The sequence below is a fragment of the Lepidochelys kempii genome, chromosome 1 (assembly GCF_965140285.1).
Source record: "Lepidochelys kempii isolate rLepKem1 chromosome 1, rLepKem1.hap1, whole genome shotgun sequence".
Taxonomy (NCBI): domain Eukaryota; kingdom Metazoa; phylum Chordata; order Testudines; family Cheloniidae; genus Lepidochelys; species Lepidochelys kempii.
The window spans coordinates 231,904,059-231,925,325 of record NC_136380.1 but is presented as its reverse complement, the minus strand read 5'-3'; the positions used below and the strand labels follow the sequence as shown (position 1 = coordinate 231,925,325).

The 21,267-nt window shown below is 42.3% G+C and overlaps 1 protein-coding gene across 3 annotated transcripts in view; it reads right to left on the bottom strand.

Moving 5' to 3' along the window:
* Positions 1–1,524: 1,524 nt before the first annotated feature.
* Positions 1,525–21,267, bottom strand: part of ITPR2 (inositol 1,4,5-trisphosphate receptor type 2) — a 356,350-nt gene continuing 336,607 nt past the window's right edge. For all 3 annotated transcript variants that reach the window (XM_073317588.2, XM_073317596.2, XM_073317605.2), the window contains 2 exons: positions 7,674–7,835; positions 1,525–5,678 (listed from right to left, as the gene is read on the bottom strand). In XM_073317588.2, coding sequence (XP_073173689.1) covers positions 5,592–5,678; positions 7,674–7,835 — 249 coding nt within the window. In that variant the 3' untranslated portion in view covers positions 1,525–5,591. The remainder of the gene's footprint in view (positions 5,679–7,673; positions 7,836–21,267) is intronic.

Here is a 21,267-nt window from a genome sequence, read left to right as displayed (position 1 = left end):
AGGAGCCTAACTCTTCCTTAAACCACACCTGGGCAAACGCACTGAATAAGTCAGTGTGGCTGAAGTTGAGGAACTAATCTGCCCACAGTTGTGGATAGTGAACAAAATGGAGATCTTTTTAGGATCAACATTTATCAGAAATAGAAACCTAAAATTAATCTCCTAAACATATATCATCTGCCTAATTATTCTCCCCCCCTCCCCCCAGAAACCTTGAGTACCTATTGGCGCCTATTTGGGCTTAGCCTAAAATTAATCTTTTTTTTTTTTTTTTTTAAATCTTATGCCAATTTAAGACTAATCTTCTAGGCCAACAGTTATTCTTACGACATCATTTATGAAAAAGCCCCATAAAGCAGTGTATCCTTTCTACAGAATTTTTAAATCATCCTTTAGACTAAGAGAGTTCTACATGTGCTTAAGCATTCTACAGGATATTTTCAAAATTACACAGAAGCCATCCAGTTTGTTAAATTTAAACTGGATTCATCCACGTTGTCTCGCTTTTCTGAGAGTGACTTTCTAAAACTAAGTCTGAAGCAAAATTGGTGTTTTTCTCAACATGCTCCAATACATCATCTCCTAACCCTTGACCACAGCTTCCATTCATACCAGTTCCTCCAGCTCACAGAGGTGACTTCTTTGGCTGTTTTTTATTTATTTATTTATTTATTTTTGGCCTTTCTTTGATGGGGAGGAACAACCTGCTATTTTTCAATATGTTTCTTCAAACCTAAAACCTCTCCAACTGAAGAATCTCTATGGGGTGTGAGTCTTTTTGGTAGATCACATTAGATTACTTCCACCAATCATTACTCTGAAGGGACCTTTAAACCACCTCCATGTGCACTGATTATTTGATGGGTGAATCTCCACAATAGACGTCTCGGGCGAGAAGAAGAGATGTCTGCAATGAATCTTCCTATGCATAACTAGGAAGTTCAGTTTGGAAATGCAATATATCTTCTAAAAATGTCAACTGTTTTTCAATGCTTATGAAAGGTGTCCGACTGTGATGTCCTCTATATGTCTGATCCTGTGAGGTGCTAAGCATTTTCAATTCCTATTTACCTCAATAAGTGTTTTGATGGTGTTCAAGTTCTTGAATAGTTAAGCCCTGTATCCACAGGACAAGTATAGCAGACAGGGCAGTGAAAGCTTTTCCCTTCTGCTGAGCTAATGTGCCTTCACGCTCTAGAGCAGTGGTTCCCAATTTTTTTCTGCTCCTTGCGCAAGGAAAGCCCCTGGCGGGCCGGGCCAGTTTGTTTACCTGCTGTGTCCGCGGGTTCGGCCGATTGCGGCTCCCAGTGACTGCGGTTTGCTGCTCCAGGCCAATGGGAGCTGCTGGAAGTGGTGGATTAAAAATCCACTAGGGATTACCCTGATGGGCCACATGCCAAAGGTTGCTGACCCTGGGACTACACCATTACAGTACAAACACCCCAACTCTTCTAAGAAGATTTTAATTCAGCAACACACATTTGCACATGGCTCTGCAATGGAATATACAGAAACGAACACGTATAAAATGACAACTTTTAATAAAAAAGTTAGTCAGCAGCAATGGACATACATAGATTTTGTCAAATAGTTTAGTTTTTCCCTCTAAGGCATTGATAGTTCATAGATGTTTATAGTTTCAATCAATTTGTATAAATATGTTTTTGATACTTGCCTAGGAATAGGACATCTTGGCTTCATTAAAGATATACATACAAATGTGTATAAAAGTGATTTTTCCCCCCCACCCCATTATCTTTCATGGATTCATCAATGGGGGGTGGTTGTATTTTGAACCCTTAAAGGCCTGGAAATTGGTCCTGCAGTTGTTAATCGTGTAAGTGTCCCCTGTTGAAGTTAACAGGACTACTTGCCCGTATAAGGATTACTCATGTGAGTAAGGCCTGCAGTGATCTTCCAGCAGAAGTAGCAAGCATGTCAAACACAAATGAAAGATATTTACAATCTGTGCAAGTAGCATTTTCTACTCTTATTGATTAAAGAGGTCTGTCTCAGAAGCAATAAACATCAGAAAGGCACTGTGGCAAACATTAGCTGGTGTCTATTACAACTTTTTTTCTTTTCCTTTGCAGTTTTAGATCTCATCTAAACAGCAGTACTGTAATAGAGGAGTTCTTGTGAGGAGGGAAATGTTAGTGGGGATTGAGGGAAGAGAGAGTTCTTGCAGCTTGGAACTGCAATATGGAATTTAGTGCACAAATAAGTCTGTTCTCAAGTTTTCCAGCTCATACAGCAAAAACCTCCCTTCTTGTGCAATCATTTGGTTGCTTTTCTAACTGTAAACAAGTGCCAGCTACTTCCAGTATTATCCCACTCCCCCTCCCACTAATAACAATCATAAACGTGTTTTAGTTCCAATAAATGTTACTATATACTGCCGAGGAGTGTAAGAGGGAATTGATATTGAAATAGAGTTGACTACTTTACACAGTTTATCAAATCTAAAGTGAATTAAAAATGCATGGCTGGATTCTCTAACTTGTACCAGTCTTACAACTATAACTCCACTGACTTCATTATTTACATCAGGGAAAGTGAGAAGAGAAAAATCTGGCCTTATCTAAATTTTGGTTTCAGCCACTGATGTAGCTGAAGTGATACCCTGAGGCCAGGTCTACACTACAGAACTTACAGCAGCACAGCTGTACGACCTCCCGTGTAGCTGCTCTGTGCCGATGGGAGAGAGCTCTCCTGTCGACATAATGAAACCACCCTCAATGAGCAGCAGTCGCTATGTTAGCAGGAAAGCGTCTCCTGCTGACACAGCGCTGTCCACCAGCACTTCTGTTGGTTGGGAGGGTGTTTTGGTTTTTTCCCACACCCCTGAGCGACATACGTTTCACTAACAGAAGTGCTAGTGTAGACATAGCCTAAGAGATCTGCTGCAGCGCTTCAATGTAGGCATTACCTCTGCCGACGGGAGAGGTTCTCCTGTCGGTGTAGGTAATCTACCTCCCTGAGAGGTGGTAGCTAGGTCAATGGAAGAATTCTTCCGTCGACCTAGCGCTGTCTAGATGGGGACTTACCATAGGTTGGCTTGAGAATGCTGCCCAGGGGTGTGGATCTTTCACATCCCTGACTGTGGTCGTTAAACTGACCTTATTTTCTAGTGTAGACCAGGCCTCAGTATGAATGCAATCCAGTGGTGTAAACCACAACTGACCCTGGTGCAGCTTATCTTGGTTTCAAGCAAGTCATGGTGTACACAGGTCCACTGCATCTACACTAGTTGTTTGCACCATGACAGCCATATTGGAGACTACAAACCCCAGTGTAGATCTCCAGCATGTTACTTGTATAAGATAAGGATAGAAGTTCATTAGTTTTAATTAGTGAAGCCCAAATTATACTATTCCATGTTGAAAGCCCCTCTGAAGGGAAAAGAGGCTCCCCTCATGGTGCTTCTATTGCACTCTCCTTAGGGTGAGGTGTTTGGCCTTATGGACAGATCATAAGGTTCAAAGTCCTAGCTGTATAGTCTGAGGATTTCTGAAGGTGGTAAACTTCACCCCTGTAGATCCTGCTCACTCATGTAGAGTGGCACACAATGGTACACATTTGTGTGTAACACACACGTGGATGCCACTGCACACAGGCTAGGCTCAATTTGGGATGTGCATTTCTGATAGGGAAATACACAACTTGATCCTGGAAGTGTTTAGTGCCTCTCAGAATTAAGCCCATGTCAGGACCCATAGAGTGTCAAAGTGCTGAAGACATATACAGAGCTCCCTTTTTGTAAGTGAGGCCCTAAAATCTCCCTTTATCCCATGTGAAAGATATGGCTGTTACTGGAAGCCATATAAGGGTGTGGGGTGCACGTGTGTTTAGTTAGAGGAGAGAAACGTCCCATCTTTTCTTCCAGTCCTGCAGTTCTCACCTGACTTGCTTTTATAACAGTAACATTTACCCTTTTTTAAAAAAATGAATACTGGAGCTAGTTAAAAACTGATCAGAATTTTTGACCAAAAAAGAAAATAAAAGGCTTTTTAATGAAACCTTCTGGAAAAATCCATTTCTGCTTTAAAAATGAAATTTTTTGGCTTTTCAGTGATTGAAAACCTTAAGTCTTTTGACATTCATTTTTGCTGAATTTCCCCTTTTTTTGCCCCCCTGAAGTTTTTCATGGGCAGGGGGACAGAGAAATAATTTCCCAAGCAGCTCTAATGAATGCCTCTTTAAAACCCTTACTGATACCTGCTAAATACCCTGCTCTTAAAAATTAAAGGGGAGACTTTTCAAAGGCACAAAGGGCAGTTAATCTTAACTCCTATTGATTTTTTTCAAAGGGATTTAAGTCCCCAACTCCCATTTGTACCTTGAAAACCTCCCCCTAAGTCTGAAAGTCTCTTGGAGTTTAACAAAAGCTATAATTTTCTCTTCAAACAGTTAGAATAAAATAGCTGAAAAGTGCACTCTTGCAGCTGGACACTACAGTCCTGTCTTGAGGGCCCAGTCCAACAAGATCATCTTCTACTGACGTCAATAGGAGTTCCATGCCCGAAGGGCAAGCAGGAACTGATTTATAATCAAGGCAACGTTCCCACTGAAACTAGGACTGAGTAACAGACAGCAGGATATGGCCCTGATTCACTTATGTCAAATAGTGCCTACGGTGTGTTTATGGAAGGTAATGACTCCATTACAATTCCTTCTAGGTAGTATTTTTAAGCTTTTTACCAAAAAAGTCACCTCAATACAAATTTTAAAATACCTTTTGTTCTAAATCCTTTTTTGAGCTTGAATTTAAAACATGATTTAACATCATAATATGTGAAATCTCCACTTGCAGCTACATGAATAGAGAACATCTGACGCCAGGAGAAAAATCACTTTATGTTGTCAGTGGTCTGTGCATTAATTCCAAGTTCCCACAGCTGTAAATCCATTGTGCTCCATGTCATAAATAAGAAATGGCATGATGACGGTTAAAATTCAAAAGAACTCCTGTTTCTCTTTGCCACTTTTTTTTAGTCTGAGTGTAGAGTTGATTTGCCTCTCTAACAGAAGTTAACTCGCAGTGATGTTATAACTGCGCCTGCTGCTGTATTTATGGTAATTATAATAATAAAAAAGTAAATGCAAGCAAATATAACAGATGTTGCTATCTGGTAAATAAAACAAGAAATAACTTCTATTGACTGTGAAGGAGGCTGTTGCATTTGTGGTGTTAAATTATTGCTCCTTCCCCATATCTTGGTTCTTCCATTACTTTGAGAAGAAATCTTAAATTGACTTCAAGAAGAGCCAAATACGGCCCTGACTTGCATTGTATACAGTTCCCATTGAAGCCAATTGAGTTGCAGAGAGTGTAAACCCAGCAGAGTTTAGCCTGTAGAATGAATACAGAAGAATTCCCTTGTATTTCTTGCATTCTAGGTTTTGGTCCCTTTCAGCCATGAAAAACCGTTACAAATTGTTCCCAGAGCTAAACCACTTAACATCTTGGCACTTGGTTGTTTTTAACTTTACAACAATAGGCACTGTTCACTCCTCTCGATCTCAGCTTTTTATTCTGTAATCAAGCAGGAATACTGATGAAAGGCTAGTCACGGCTTCTCCCCATGGTATCAGTGTGGTGGCATGTGATGATTCACATGGGGTGTGTTTGATCCAAGAAAGCCCAGCCTCTGCTTATTTTTCCTTTGTTCTGTCATCTACGGTGGAAAGGGAGAGAAAGATGAGAGGGTTTTGACGATTATTTAGCAGCAGCACATGCACTCACAATGCAACAGCATGAGAAGGACGTTTTTGCCAAGTGCATATAAGCAAAATAACTGCAATTTTTTTTAGCCTTAAAAACTGAGTACAGGATTTCACTGAAGTATGAGATTGTGTCATGCAAATAATGGACTTATATGTGCATGATGGGGGTGGGGGAACAGGTATAGGCTGTAACTTCAGAGAGTCAAACTAAAACGATTTCAACTAGTTTGCAGCTATTTCCGATACAAAGCTCGACTATATTTTGCAGTCACATTCTCTAGTAACAGGATTCCCCCTACCTGGCTGTTAGGTTTTCAAAATTCAATTTCTTGCTTACCTGTTCTCTAGTTGTGTTAATGGAATAAACACTCTTTCCGGAACCGTATCTGTGCACCTACTCTAAGCTTTATTGAGTCAGGAATAAAACCTTTCTGAGACAAAAGTCCTGACCATGACCCAAGACAACATCTAGTTCTCTAAGCCCTGGTCTACACTAGGACTTTAAGTCGAATTTAGCAGCGTTAAATCGATGTAAACCTGCACTCGTCCACACGATGAAGCCCTTTATTTCGACTTAAAGGGCTCTTAAAATCGATTTCCTTACTCCACCCCTGACAAATGGATTAGCGCTTAAATCGGCCTTGCCGGGTCGAATTTGGGATATTGTGGACACAATTCGACGGTATTGGCCTCCAGGAGCTATCCCAGAGTGCTCCATTGTGACTGCTCTGGACAGCACTCTCAACTCAGATGCACGATTGTCTGCCATTGCTCTGACGCAGGGAGGGGCGCCTGATGACACGGCTTACAGGGTTGGCTTACAGAGAGTTAAAATCAACAAAGGGAGTGGCTTTACATCAAGGAGTATTTCAGGCAGGACTTCACGGAGGGTTCCAATAAGAAATGGTGCACCTAAGTTATTGTTCTTATTGGAACAAGCAGGTTGGTCTGGCCTCTGATTGATACATGACTAGATTTACCTCGCTGCACCTTCTCTGTGAGCGACTGCAGTGTGACCTAGAGGAATGAGTCCCCTAGACGGGGGGTGGGGGGGGTTGCAAATGAGTACAAAACAAATCTGGTCCATTTCTTGTTTTGATACACTCCATCTATCTTTTACATCTTTGGCTGGCAGCCGACAGTGCAGAAGGACTGCATGCCATCCACATCTCATGGCTGCTTGGCAGAAGATGATGCAATAGGACTGCTAGCAATCCGTATCGCCTGCCCGCTCACCGTAAGATGCTTCAATAGGACTGACTGCAGGACTAAAGAGAATGACCTGATCAAGTCACTCCAAATTTAGTCCCTGCGCCCATGTCTGCCCAGGCGCTCCTGATTGACCTCACAGAGGCGACCAGGAGCACCTCGGACATGACGATGATGGCTACCAGTCCTACTGTACCGTCTGCTGCCACAAGGCAAGGGATTGCTGCTGCTGTGTAGCAATGCAGTACCATGTCTGCCAGCACCCAGGAGACATACGGTGACAGTGAGCTGAGCGGGCTCCATGCTTGCCGTGGTATGGCGTCTGCACAGGTAACTCAGGAAAAAAGGCGCAAAATGATTGTCTGCCCTTTCTTTCACGGAGGGAGGGTGGGAAGGGGGGCCTGATGACGTACCCAGAACCACCCACAGCAATGTTTTAGCCCCATCAGGCATTGGGATCTCAACCCAGAATTCCAATGGGCAGCGGAGACTGCGGGAACTGTGGGATAGCTACCCACAGTGCAACACTCTGGAAGTTGACACTTGCCTCTGTACTGTGGAAGCACTCCGCCGAATTAATGCACTTAGAGCATTTTCTGTGGGGGGGGACACACTCGAATATATAAAACCGATTTCTAAAAAACTGACTTCTATAAATTCGACCTAATTTCATAATGTAGACATATCCTAAGCATGTGTTCATAGGTCCGTTTTCTACCCAGCTCAGAAACACTTACCTGTTCCTTAAGCTCAGCAAGCTGACTGGACAGTTGTTTTACAAGACTCATGGTTGTCTCCAACTTTTCTTGCAGGTTTCTAATTTCATTTTGCTCATTGTCACCTTCACTGCTAACCAGGGACATGGCTCGCATTCGAGGGAACCAGTCCAAATTCTTCTCCTACATGTGAATATATTTTTAAAAAATGTTAATCTGGGTTTATCTAATGCTATTAGCCTGAAGTTCTAGAAAGAGAATCATTTGGGGTTCTACTGTGTTTGATACACAGCAAGAGCGATTAAGAAACATTAAAACAGGAAATCACAATATTTTAATATTTTACACTATTAAATGTTTTCTGGCTAAAAAGAAACCAGCTAGGGCAAAATCCTGGCTGCACTGAGGTCACTGACAAAATTCCCATTGACTTCAGTGAGGCCAGATCTTTCATCCCAAGACAAACAGATATTGCCACCTTATCCTTGGAATCCAACCTTTATGTACACTCACAGTGTATAAATATAGACCAGTGCTCACCCTTAGGGTGGCACAGAAGAATGCTGGGAGTGGCAGGAGTGCCATGTGGTGGGGCCAGGGCCAGCCCCCATAGGGGGTGGGGAGGGCGCACCATGCTTCTAGCCCTGCTCCACCCCCAGCCTTCTCCTCCCGTAGTCCCGTTCAGCCCCAAGTCCTGCTCCAGCTCCAGGCCCAGACCTGCCCCACTCCCACTCTGCTGCCAGACCAGTTCCAAACCCAGTGGCAGCTCCACTCCGCCTCCAGCCAGGCTTTGCCGTCATTCCTTCTCTGCCCCCAGCTGCAGCCCCTCCCCCAAACCCAATTCTGCCCCCAGACCAAGCTCCTCTGCTGAGGGAAGCCTTGACTGTGCAGTAATGGAGGGGGAAGCGTGCAGACAGATTCTGTTACTGATAAGGGGGGTGTGACTGAAAAAGTTGGAGTACCACTGATCTAGACACAGTAAAAAATGTAATGAGTGGGATATGGAAGATGGGGTGGAGTAGCATAAAGGGTATTTTTGAGCATTCATTTGGGATGGCTGCACTGTTCTTGAGTATGCATGCAGGATATAATGGATATGTGGGGGGCGGGGAGGATACTGCCCTGTGTGGGGAATGGGAAGAGGAGCCCAAGAAGTCCTGCAGTTTCAGAGCAGGATTACAATCTAGTGTTCCTTAAATGGGAAAATGGTTCCCATGTCTGGTGGTAAGTTACATCACAGGGGCTCTGTCTTCCACACAGAAGTAGGTTAGATCAAAGCCGTACCTTTTGGCAGCACGTAAGTGTAGTGGCATGCATGTGGCTCCTTTTTAAAGGACAAGATGTGCTCTAGAGCATGTACCTTCTAGGCTCCCATTATACCCTAGGAAGCCTCCACCCACCTAGATCTATTTCCCCAGACAGATGAGAGTTGCATACTCTGGAGCCTAACCCAACCCAAGGTGCTCTGGAGCCAAGAGCTTACCTAATATTGTTAGGTTTTGCTCTTTGAAGAACATGCGGGCAAAGGGGAATGTAGCCATAGACTGCTAGTCTACTTTTATTTTGGTTGCACCATGAAAATCTAAAAGTAAACTTGAAACCTTCAGGGGGTTTTCTCTACTTAATCTGAGGTTTCAAATAAATTTCTGTCCAGCTGTTCCTGGTCCTGTCACACTAAAACGACACAATGCAAAGGGAGTTAGACTGTGCAGCTTCATTACATTTTGCAGTACATAGCTGTCAGTCACATATGCTTGTGAAATGCAGCCTTCCCTAGTCCCGTGCTTTGAAAACATAGGGATCTCAGGATGATTTATTGTGCATGCACAATTCACTTTTCTGTGGATGATCATTCAAATCAAAATCTTATTTCACCAGCTTTGTTGGTGAGTTTTAATTGAACACAGATTGCATGGTATTTTCTGTTCCATGATTCTGGCGTATACAAGATTAACATTAATTTTCCATGAATATTCTAGTATTCAAAGAACTTCAGCATATGCTTTAACTGAAAGGACAGCCTGGTACTTAAAGTCAAGCTTATGTGAAAGTGCACTGCTGGACTGGTGCCTATCTTTGCCAACATATCTGTCCATAAACTCACCTGACAGAATATTTGCAGAATACAATTTCAAAAGTGGTGCAGCAAATACCATTGAAGCTACTTCCTTTTGAATTGGAATATTCCTGGAAAACTGTCATATTTTTACCTGTTAGTGTCTCTCGCTTTACGAAACACAATACTGCATTATCGTAGAAGGCAGCAAATAGCTGTGGTACCTACTCCCTTTTGCTAAGGCTGAGCATCAAGGTAAACTTTCTTGACCAAGATTGGCAGGATGGGAGCCATTTCAGACTTGTTGCTCTTGTACTGCTGAGCATTGATGTCAGTGTTGTGAAATGCCCATTGTTCTTCCTATTCTCTGCTTCTCCAGAATACAATGCTTTGTTTGGTCTTTTTTTTTTTTTAAGTGGCTGTTGGGTTTGTTTTAGGGCAGTTTTTCTTTCCCCCATGTTTTTTAACCTATACAGCACTGAAATAGTCACAGGAACGTGATATATATTTGAAATAATTTTTGGTGCTGGAAATGTTATGGTATAATTTCAGTCTGCCTGCTCTATGCCCCCACGCCAACTTACTCCCCCACCCTCTGAATAAAGGACTTGTGTGTGGGGGTGGGGAGGGAGGTGGGGCTGGAGTACATGGCACTCTGCATTAGCTGAAGATTGGACAGTGGTCCCTATGGGTCCTTTACTGCTGGCATCATTTAGAGCAGCTCTAAATCACTTCAGCTCCAGGATCAGTGAACGTGAACTACAAGCCCCTCCTCTTCTCAGCTTTGCTTCTACAGAGTGCCAGCACTGGCTAGTAAAGCTGTGAAAAACTCTTAACAAAACCCATTTCATCTGGGCTGTGGCTTTAATTACAAACCAGGAGACTTGGACAAAGTCAAGCCAAAAGATTGTGCTAGACCAAGAGCTTGGACTGTTTTGAGAGGACCTGAGCCAGCTGATGCATTTGCATGGAAAAGTGACCCTGTGAAGTGAAAGTGTTGACTTTTGCATAGCACTTCCTGGCAGCCCAAGAAGTGATGAGTCAAACAACTGAACACAGGTCTCTCATTTGGCAGTTCAGAGCTCTATCTACAGAGCAGGCAGAATATTGCTCTTTGGCTGCTGACCACACACAGAGGCTAACGTTACCCCATCCACAGTACAGTCAAACTGTGCATTTTTGTATCACAAAACTTTAAGTGGATTTGGAATTCATCAGAACAGTAGGAAATACATTCTGTTCCACCAGTCATTTATAAATATATGCTTTGAATAGGCTGAATCTCATAACACATACAGTTATTAAATTCCCTTGCTGAATTGTTTACTTCTGTTGGTCAATATTAACTCACTTTCTCGATGCATTGTGAATTGCAAAGTTCTATCACAAGATAGTGTGGAAAGATGGTCCAGGGCATGGGTGATGCTATAGTGCTCCTTACTGACAGCACTTGCTAATGGAGACTAAATAATGCATCACACAACTCTAGAAGATTTCAAAATGCAAATTGCAGCGGTTTCTTTGCAGACAGGGTTTATAGTGAAATGTCTACGCAATTGTTGGAAGACTGGCACACTGACTGCTTATCTGCATTGGAGTTATTTTTACCTTCAGTTGATTGCTTGCCAGCTAACTTGAGTTAATTTTTTTTTTTTGTAAAGGCTAGGTTGAATGCTACTCCCTGACATTTGCTCTGGGACATCAGTGTTTCTGGAGCTCAGCCTAGGGTTCACCTTGACCACCTAGCACATGTTAAAACTACGACTTTGCCCTGTCTCCGCAAGGAGTGAAATCTAATAGACTTGAATGGGGGCAAGATTTCATCCTAGGACTTTAAAACTAGTATCTATCGCGCATTCGCTATCCCTTAGTTTAAAAACTACCTCTCTCCTTTGTATGGACAAGCTCTAGAGGCCCTATCTACATAGACCTTTACTTCAATTTAACAGATTGCCAGTCAACATGTCTGAAACACCTAGTGGGGAAACACTGCAAACATTTGTTCCAGGCTACAAATGTTTGTGCTTTAGCTTAGGGCTCGGCTTATGACTGGCAACAAATTAACTTGAGATAAAGTACAGCGTAGGCAAACTCCGAGAGAGTAAACTCTATGGCTGGAAAGTCTGAACCATCTGTATCTGGCTGGGCAGCAGAGGAACAATTTAAGAATTTAAACACAGTTTCTTAAACAGGGCTGAATTCAAGCCAGGTTTCTGCCAGTGTTTTACCACTTCCATTGTGCTCGGGCCTAGGAGACCCAGTCATGGACCTGTACAAACAATGAAAAGCTTATGTGCCGTAGGGGAGCAGGGCCCGTGTAAGAGTGAGCACGCCCAGGTGCTGGGATCCTGGGGTGGAATGTCAGCCAGGCGGGAAGGCTGCTGGGGCAGAAAGTATCTGCAGCCTCATCCCATCAGTTCTTCAGCTCAGCTGAAGAAAGCAGGTGGCGCTATCCAGAGGCTGTGCACAAGCAGGACAGATACTTGATACGGTGAGTCAGTAGCTCTTCTCCCCACCTCTCCCAGTAGCGCTTCCACAGACATTACTGCTGCCCTGTCTTGCTGAATCCTTCAGTGGGATGGAGGCATGCTGCTTGCTGGGACTACAAATTTTGACACAGACCCATGAGGCTCTGTAGTGTTTGGAAGCATTGCTACTTGCCTTGCTTGAGACACCTCCAGCCCTTTCCCTTCGAGGAAGTGTATTCAGAAGAAGCTCTGCACATCTGCCCTCATGAAGCTTTCTATACATTTTTCTCCCTCCTGTGGCTTATTCGGTGGAAATAGAGTTGGGGCCTTGGTCCTCACGTGGGGAAAACTTTGGCTTTTTTTTTTTTTTTTTTTTTTTACTTCAATAGGAGAAAAGACTGCAAGGATTTAACAAAGCATAGAAACTCTGGGCAAAGTCTTTGCTAAACCATCCCTCTGTGCAGCCAACTGGCTTCAGCTGAGCTCTCCCGCTGAGCTAAGTCCATGCCTCCTGAGTAACTGGAGGGAGAGATCTCTGGTGTAGTGAGATAGAGGAGAGAGAGAGATCACCAGGAACCAGCAGGAAAGACTGGGCTGAGCTTTTTAAAAACTAGCGAAGAGTGAGAGAAAATAGGCCAATGCATAGGACAGGGGGAAACTAGAAAAATGAAGCCAGTTTAATGGGTGTTTTCTGACTGCCTTAAACACAAGCTTGGAGTGCCATGTCAGTCACGTTGTGATATGCCTTTTATTGCACTGATGTGTATGGAAAGCAGGTGGCGTGGTTCTTAGCTTTTCCCAGACCGTGATCCCAAGTTAAAATAAAAAGCTGAGACGCTCCCCACCCATCTAGCTAGAGAGGGAAAGTGGTTGTGGCTGATTTGTGGGCATAACCTACACCGTTGGGTTATGCCCACAGTCTAGTGGTTAGAGCGTTACACTGGGAAATTGGCTCTAAGGTTCTAATGCTACTTGTTTCAGCATCCTGGACAAGTCATGTATCATCGTGTATCAACCCATCTTACAAAGGGTTATTTATTTACTTCCTAGAGCTAAAGTGTTTCGAGAGCCTCAGACAAAGACTTGACTGACCTCTGAACTTATCTAGCAACAACTTATTTCCAGTAGAGACTGAGAAGTGTTGTTACCAATATGCAAGGCACTGGTGAGACCTCATTGGAAATACTGTGTGTAATTCTAGTCTCCCATGTTTAAGAAGGATGAATTCAAACTGGAACAGGTACAGAGAAGGGCTATTAGGATGATCCGAGAAATGGAAAACCTACCTTATGAGAGGAGACTCAAAGAGCTTGGCTTGTTTAGCCTAACCAAAAAAAAAAAAAAAAAAAAGCCTGAGGGGAGATGTGATTGCTGTCTATAAATACACCAGGGGATAAATACCAGGGAGGGAGAGGAGTTATTTAAGTTAAGTGCCAATGTGGACACAAGAACAAATGGATATAAACTGGCCATCAACAAGTTTAGTCTTGAAATTAGGGGAAGGTTTCCAACCATCAGAGGAGTGAAGTTCTGGAACAGCCTTCCAAGGAGAGCAGTGGGGGGAAGGGGGTGCCTAACTGTTTTCAAGACTGAGCTTGATAAGTTGTATTGAGGGAATGGTATGAGGAGACTGCCTACAATTGCATCTGTGACTGCAGGCAGCAAATATCTCCAATGGCCAGTGATGGGACACGAAGATGGGGAGGCTCTGAGTTACTACAGAGAATTCTTTCCCCGGTGTCTGGCTGGTGGACCTTGCGCACATGCTCCAGTCTAACTGATCACCATAGTTATCATCAGGAAGGAATTTATTCCCAGGGTCAGATTGGAAGAGACTCTGGGGGTTTTTTTGCCTTCCTTTGCAGCATGGGGCATGGATCACTTACAGATTTAAACTAGTGTAAATGGTGGATTCTCTGTACCTTGATGTCTTTAAATCATGATTTGAGGACTTCAGTAACTCAGCCAGAGCTTATGGGTCTCACAGGAGTGAGTAGGTGACATTCTGTGGCCTGCAACGTGCACGTCAGACTAGATGATCATGGTGGTCCCTTCTGGCTTTAAAGTCTGTGAGGTCTATTACAGTAGTCTTTGTAATGTTCGCTACATATTAGTCAGGAATGCCGCATTGCTGTGCTCTAAGTATTCCACTGTTTTGGGGCATACTAATTAGTGGATGTTGAAGGGGCATTATGATGCTGTATGGGCAAAGCCTCTTACAGCTTTAGGTACACAATGCTTTCCGGCCTCTAACATTACACAGTCATAAACAACTCTCCAGTTCTGTACTCTCGTGGTGAAATCCTGGCTTCACTGAAGTAAGTGGGGCCAGGATTTCACCCTGGGTCTGTCTATATGATCAGAACCATTATTAGGATATACTGCTGGGGAATAATCCATCTGGATCCATCAGGTGTGTCTCAGCATGAACACAAACTTCAGGCAGTGCTGGTTTCAGTTAGACTATGATCTATATCCAAAGCATAGATCTGCAAGTCCCTTTCACACCTAGATTCTTATAGCACACGGCTTTGCTCAAATTCCCAGGCAGGTTTAAGGGCAAGATATGGTCCTAAAATCTCTAGTTATAGAGCTCCCACAGCCACTGTAGAAAAAAGGAGTTTAAATCTTCAAACTGTCTTGTGCATTATGACATAGTGCTATAACCATTTTGTGATTTAATTAAAGTCAATAATAATTTGGCTCAGTGCATGATTCAGCTAATCCATCGTTTGATAAACATTCACCCTAAACTACAACCAAAATAGCTTTCTGCAAATCCTGTTTGACACTTTAATGTTAAGACTGTATTTGATAAGCAATCTGCCCTTTGTAATATAGAGAAGAGAATTCCAAACTGTTAAGCATCTGTATGCTCTGAGAATGATAACTCAGCAATTACAGATAAATCTTTATACAGTAAGAACACTAATGGCTGGAGCTACCACTGTGCTGATCCATTCCATATCTTCACAGCATGGGCATGGGGGAGAGAAAACAATAGAAATATTTTTGCCACGAGAGCGAGGTTGCAATCGACACCTAGAATTGCAGCCTGCTTTACTAACTTCACTTGATTAAATATTTGTTTCTGGACTATAGTAGAGTATAGCCTTGATTCCAAAATACCAGATGCACTGCATGACTATTATCCAGGCATTTCAATGTGGTGTTGGGTGACTTTGTGCTTATGTGTGTGGCAGAAAAAGAGGTGTGGTTTTTTGGTTTTTTTTTTAAGCATACAATAGCCTAGATTTTCAAAAATGATTTTTGGATGCCTCTGTTTTTGGCCCAACTTGACATCTTAACAGGCCTAGATTTTCCAAGGGAAGGTGCCCAGCAATTCCTGAAAATTAGGCCCCTTTAAGGTTGGGGCACCCAAAAACGGGGGGCACCCAAAATCACTTTTGACAATCTTGGCCATCGTGTGCAGAATGAATCATATTTAGTACAATTGAATACAGTATTTCCCTCCCACAGCTGTATTAAGCTAGAACTTTTCTGTTTACTTTCCTCTGCATGTGGACTGCTGCAGCTACTGTGCTTTTGTTGTTTGCTCTAACCAACCCTGCATTCTTGCTACTTGTCTAATTTCTAGCTGCCCTCGTCTCCAGCTATGGGCCAAATCATCCTTGCTGCCGCTGTGAGTGGAGGGTAAGAAGTCAGGAGCTCTGCATGGGGCTGTGGAAGAAGAGGGCACCCCCCTATTTACTGTTCACACTACTTCTTGACCCCGTGGAAGCCCCTGTCTAGGTGCTACACAAAGCTGAGGATCTGCAGGTTGGGAGAGAATGAGCTGGGGGATGTGGCAGGAGACTAGCCACTCCCAACAGCATTGTTCCCCCTTTAATTCCCTGCCCGAGTTAGGGTATGTCTACACTGCATACTCCTTACGGTGGTGCGTAGAGTACATACACCGCATGCCCCCCTAGCACAGGTATGAATAGCAACGTAGACAGGCAAGTAAAGATGTGGTATGAACCCTGTGTGGCTCTCTCCATGTCTAACCTGCTATCCTTAGCAGTATAATGTCCTGCTAAGTCCCGGCTGCTGGAGCCTTTCCTGGCAGCAGGGAGAGGCAGTGGGGAAAGGCTCCAGCAGCCTTTCACTGACACGTGTAGCTACGCAGCGTAGTGTGGACATAGTAGTCTGCTTTTTACTACAGCATGTAGCTATGCATACTCTGTGCCACGGCCAGTGGCATGCAGGGTGGACGTACTTAAGGAGGTTTCCTGCCAATGCTCTTACACCATACGTCCCGCTACTATCCTCGTGATGGGGGTGGTGGTCCAGGACAGAAGTGGTGCTAGAATCCATGGCACTGTGGCTTTGTCTGAGCTCTGCTGCAATGGAGGCTGGGAGGAAGTGCAGAGGCACAAAGCCTCTGTGAAAATGGGTATTCCCTTCCCCCCCAGAAAGGAAATTTTAGTGCAAACTTCTGGGTTTTCTAGTCCCTCTGCATTCGGTTTAACTTCATTTGGGATACTGTGGTTCTGTGTTACAGTATTTTTATCATCTTCATCCACTGCCTCAAGAGAGCTGTGACTGATGCTTATGCATTATGAATAAAATCTGCTTTACCCTCCTCTCCCACCCTCTGTCTATTCTTGCCTCTTGTCATGATCCTAAACTCTCTGATCCAGGGCCTACCTTAATGACCTGTTTATACAGCACCTAGCACAGTGGGGCCATGAACCTTGACTAGGCTACTGTACTGCTACTAATCACAATCACATGAGGCAGTGGCTTTGCTGAATCTATCCACTCCCCCTGTGTGCAAACATTTTGTCATTAATTATGCACCACTTTGAAATACCCTGTCCTCCTCCTCTGTGCACACGCCTCTACTCCTTGCATCTGAGGCAAGCTCTACAGACAATTTTTTTTACTGGTATAATTAAGTCAGTTAAGGGTGTAACTTCTTGCTAAAGTAGTTATACCCCTACAACAATTCCTTAATGGCTTGGATAGTGGAGTGAAGAATGTGTTTGTTTATACCATTTGCAGGTGACACAAAGCTGGGAGGGGTTGCTAGCACTTTGGAGCATAGGGTTAGAATTCCAAACGATCTTGACAAATTGGTCTGAAATCAACACGATGAAAATAGGAAGGAAAAATCAAATGCACAAAATGGGCATCAACTGCCTGGTGGTGGTAAGTACTGCTGGAAAGAATCTGGGGGTTACCGTTGATCATGAATTTAAAACATAAGCAAACACCGTGATGCAGTTGTGAAAAAGACTAATATCCTTCTGGGCTGTATTAAGAGGAGTATCCTATGAAAGTCGCAGGAGGTAACTGTCCCCCTCTCTTTGGCACTGGTGAGGCCTCAGCTGGAGCACTGTGTCCAGTTCTGTGCACCACACTTCTAGAAAGCAGCCAAAAGCGATGAAGGGTTTAGAAAACCTGACCTATAAGGTAATAAAAGAAAGTGGAAATGTTTAGTCTTCAGAAAAGACAATTGAGGGGGGGAACCTAATAAACAGCCTTGAAATGTTAGGGGCTATTTACAAAGAGGACTGGGAGCAATTGTTCTCCATGTCCACTGAAGGTAGGATGAGTAATGGGCTTAATCTGCAGCAAAGGAGATTTAGGTCAGATATTAGGAAAAACTTTCCAACTCTAAGGATAGTTAAGCTCTGGAACAGGCTTCCAAGGGAGGCTGTGGAATCCCTATCACTGGAAGCTTTTGGCAAGTGGTTGTCCAACGTGTTCTTAAGGAGGCCTAGGGTATTTGGTCCTTGACGATTTCTCAAGCTCCCTTCCAGCCCTACATTTGTATAATTCTAACCCTTAGTGTGAATGCAGTTATAGTGGTATTGCTTATTCCCCATCCTGTACGGGAATAGCTGTACTGGTATAAATATGCTCATACTGCATCCAGTGGGGTTGGGGGAAGTACAGCTTTTAACTATATTGGTGTAGTTTTGGCAGCATAATTTATGTACAGATACGGCCCAAGTTCTTTCCAGACTCCCTTCCCTTTCCATCTTCTTACATCTTTCTCCTTCCTCTGGTGCATCTCCACAGAGTTCATTTCTCACTCCTCTGCTGTTTCTATTTCTCTGTCTTATCTCTACCTTAAACCTGAGGATTGATCACGTGTACATATTTTCATAGCTCCCAATGACATCCTCTCAACATAAAATTTGGCACTTAATAATTGCTGCTTCTTTTAAATTCCCAAAGTTACTAGTAGATGTGACACATACATTTACTTTGCACCTATCTACAGCTTTGTCAGGCATGGGTAGTGGCTATGTTTTGAGAGAAACACTTTAAATTAGAGTTAACTAAATTATTCTAAAATAATCCCTGGCTTTTATATACTAAGCAACATCATCTGGTCTAGACATTAGATGATAAATGTTCTTGGGTTTTTAAAACAGATGTTGGTACAAAACACAATGTAAATCATAGCCTGTATGTAGATATAGTAAATTTCTGCTTAGTAGTAACAGTCTATTACATCTGAAACTGAAATGCATCTTTAGCTCTCACTTTACTTACATGGATGTGCCTTCAATATTCTGGCATTAAATGCATGTATCCTTAAATTCAGAGCTTTTTAATGTACCATGCATATGATTCACCTTAATTTCAACTTCCCCACCAGAAAGAGGAAGAACAGGTAATGTGATGTGAATCACTGTGGAAAAGTACATAGGGCTCTCTAATTGTCCTTTACAACTCAAGTTGGTCCTGTTGTTAAATCATGTAGGTTTAATTTGTTAACTTCATTCCCCTCCACCCACTTCCAGCAGAACGTTTTAGTGGATACATTGGTTGGTTGGATTGACTCCTATTGTATATTTCTGCTTGGGCCATTTCTTGCTATTCACACATTACCAAATTATCTGTACTAGTGTACTCAATATCCTACTTTAAAAAAAAAATCATTGACTTGGTATTGATGCAAGGTGCCAAAATGAGAAGACTGTAGACACGATTCAAACTTTCTCAGCTTTTGTGTGGGTAACTGCCATGCAAGCATTCTGTATGCTACCCTTCTAATAGGTTTCTCCTGTGCCCTGGAAAGATCACCAAGGTAGTCTCTGTATACATTCATTCAGTCCTTGGCCTCTCTGCAGGAAGTGCCAAAAACATTTGCCAGCTAGTGTCAGTGGAAGTACTGGTTTGATATAGTTGAACAAAGATCAGGTGTAAAACCTTGCTGCTATCCACTATCGTACAAAAAGTTTTGAGTAAATCTTTTGGTTTCATACTTGTTGCATATATAATATATATATATATATATATATATTCTTTACACTTAACCTTAATTCTCTTGCCCAGTCAGTTTGCACTTTAAAGATGAAAACAGAGTACTTGTAACCTCAGTTTGGTGTAGCAGAGTCTCTAGGTAATTTAAAAACACAGCTGAAGACTTTTCTGTTGGATACTTCCGGCCTGACTCTGTTCTCAGTTGCACAGGTTATATCTCAATTTGGAATAATGCCATTGCAGTATAATTCCCTTAACTGCAATGGCATTATTCCAAATTGAGATACTCCTAAACACTGTTTAAAATCTGGATCTGAATTTTGGGCTTTGGGCCCATTTTGACACAGATACTTAGTGCAATATCAAATTTAAAATACAACACTTTTTTTAACTCTATTGATTACAGAACTACAATATTTTTTAAAATACTCATCATACATAGATATTCTAGCCTAACCACTCAAAGCAGAGAAGAAAATCCTGTGTTTACTTCAAACCTGATGGTTTGAAAGTGACACCAAGCAACATGACAAACTTTAAGTCATGCTGGGTCAAATTTTCAAATGTGCAGGCCACTGGCCCATGTAGATTTTGTGCATTCATTTGCTGTATCCACAGATCCCTGCACAAAAATGAAGGCCAAACAGAGGTACCTTTGATGGTTTTGCCTAATATGCCTGCATTGGAGGCAGATCCTGCAAGGCACTGGGTGTTTTCCTGTGACATACCAAGCATCATCTACCGCACTAACTTCGGGAGGTGCTCAGAAACTAGAAAAAGTTTGTCTTCGGTTTAAAATATCTACTCACTTAAATCTTGAATGATGTTCTATTGTAGATGTTGTAAACATAGATCAACAAAAGAAAAACAAGTTACCTTGTGAATCTTTAGCAGCTGATACTGTTGTTTAGCTCTTTTTCTGCAAACATAGGATATTTGAACTGTCTGCTGCCCAGTTCTGTTTTAAAAATTATCAATTAGAAATAGTTCTATACTGTACAATCTAGTCACATTTCCATGTTGAGAACAGCCACCTGTTTAGTTTCACATACCCAGAGTTATTCTGTTGGGTACTGCAAGTGAAATCATGACAAGGAAATTCAAAACAGGAAAATCATAATCCTGTGTAAATAAAATACTGCACACAAAAAGGATGTTCACTAAATATCATTTAAAATTTCCTGTTTGTTCTGGAGCCTCTTTAAAGCTACGATACCAAGTTTTCAAAACTGTAATACAATTCCTGATCAACTGAATTTTGTAGGGTTCTAGTATATATAAATTGGCTGCATCCAAATTGCAATCTGATATATACTTCTATCTCAAAATGCCCTCTGAGCCAATTGTGCTGGTAATATTGCAAGGCTTCATGATGTGAAAAATACATCACTGTCATTTCAATTGAACACAAAGGTTCCTGTTTTTGATACAGCATTTTTAACCGTCTTAACAAGTTTTTGCAAAACTATTGTACACAACAAACATTTTACACTTTGTCCCACAGATACCATTTGCCAACCTGATTGATTTCTTTCTCTACAAGTAATCTGATTTCTACATGCTATACATCATCTTTAATAAAGGAGAAGATATAATCTTAGCTTTTTATCATACAAACATCCACCAAAGGGGAGAGAGAGAGAGAGATTTCATGAACCAGCCTTGCAACCAAATAGAAAAATCTGACACACAACACCTAATGCAGATTCTGAAAGATAAATGGTGCAATGAGACACAAGTTATTCAAATTCAGTAAGCTTAAACAGAGAGATATGACTCTGTAAATTTTTTTTTCTGCCCACAACAGAGTGGAAAATAAAGGATGTAATTTTGTTTAGTGTCAACTTCTGAAAATATATCACTAGCA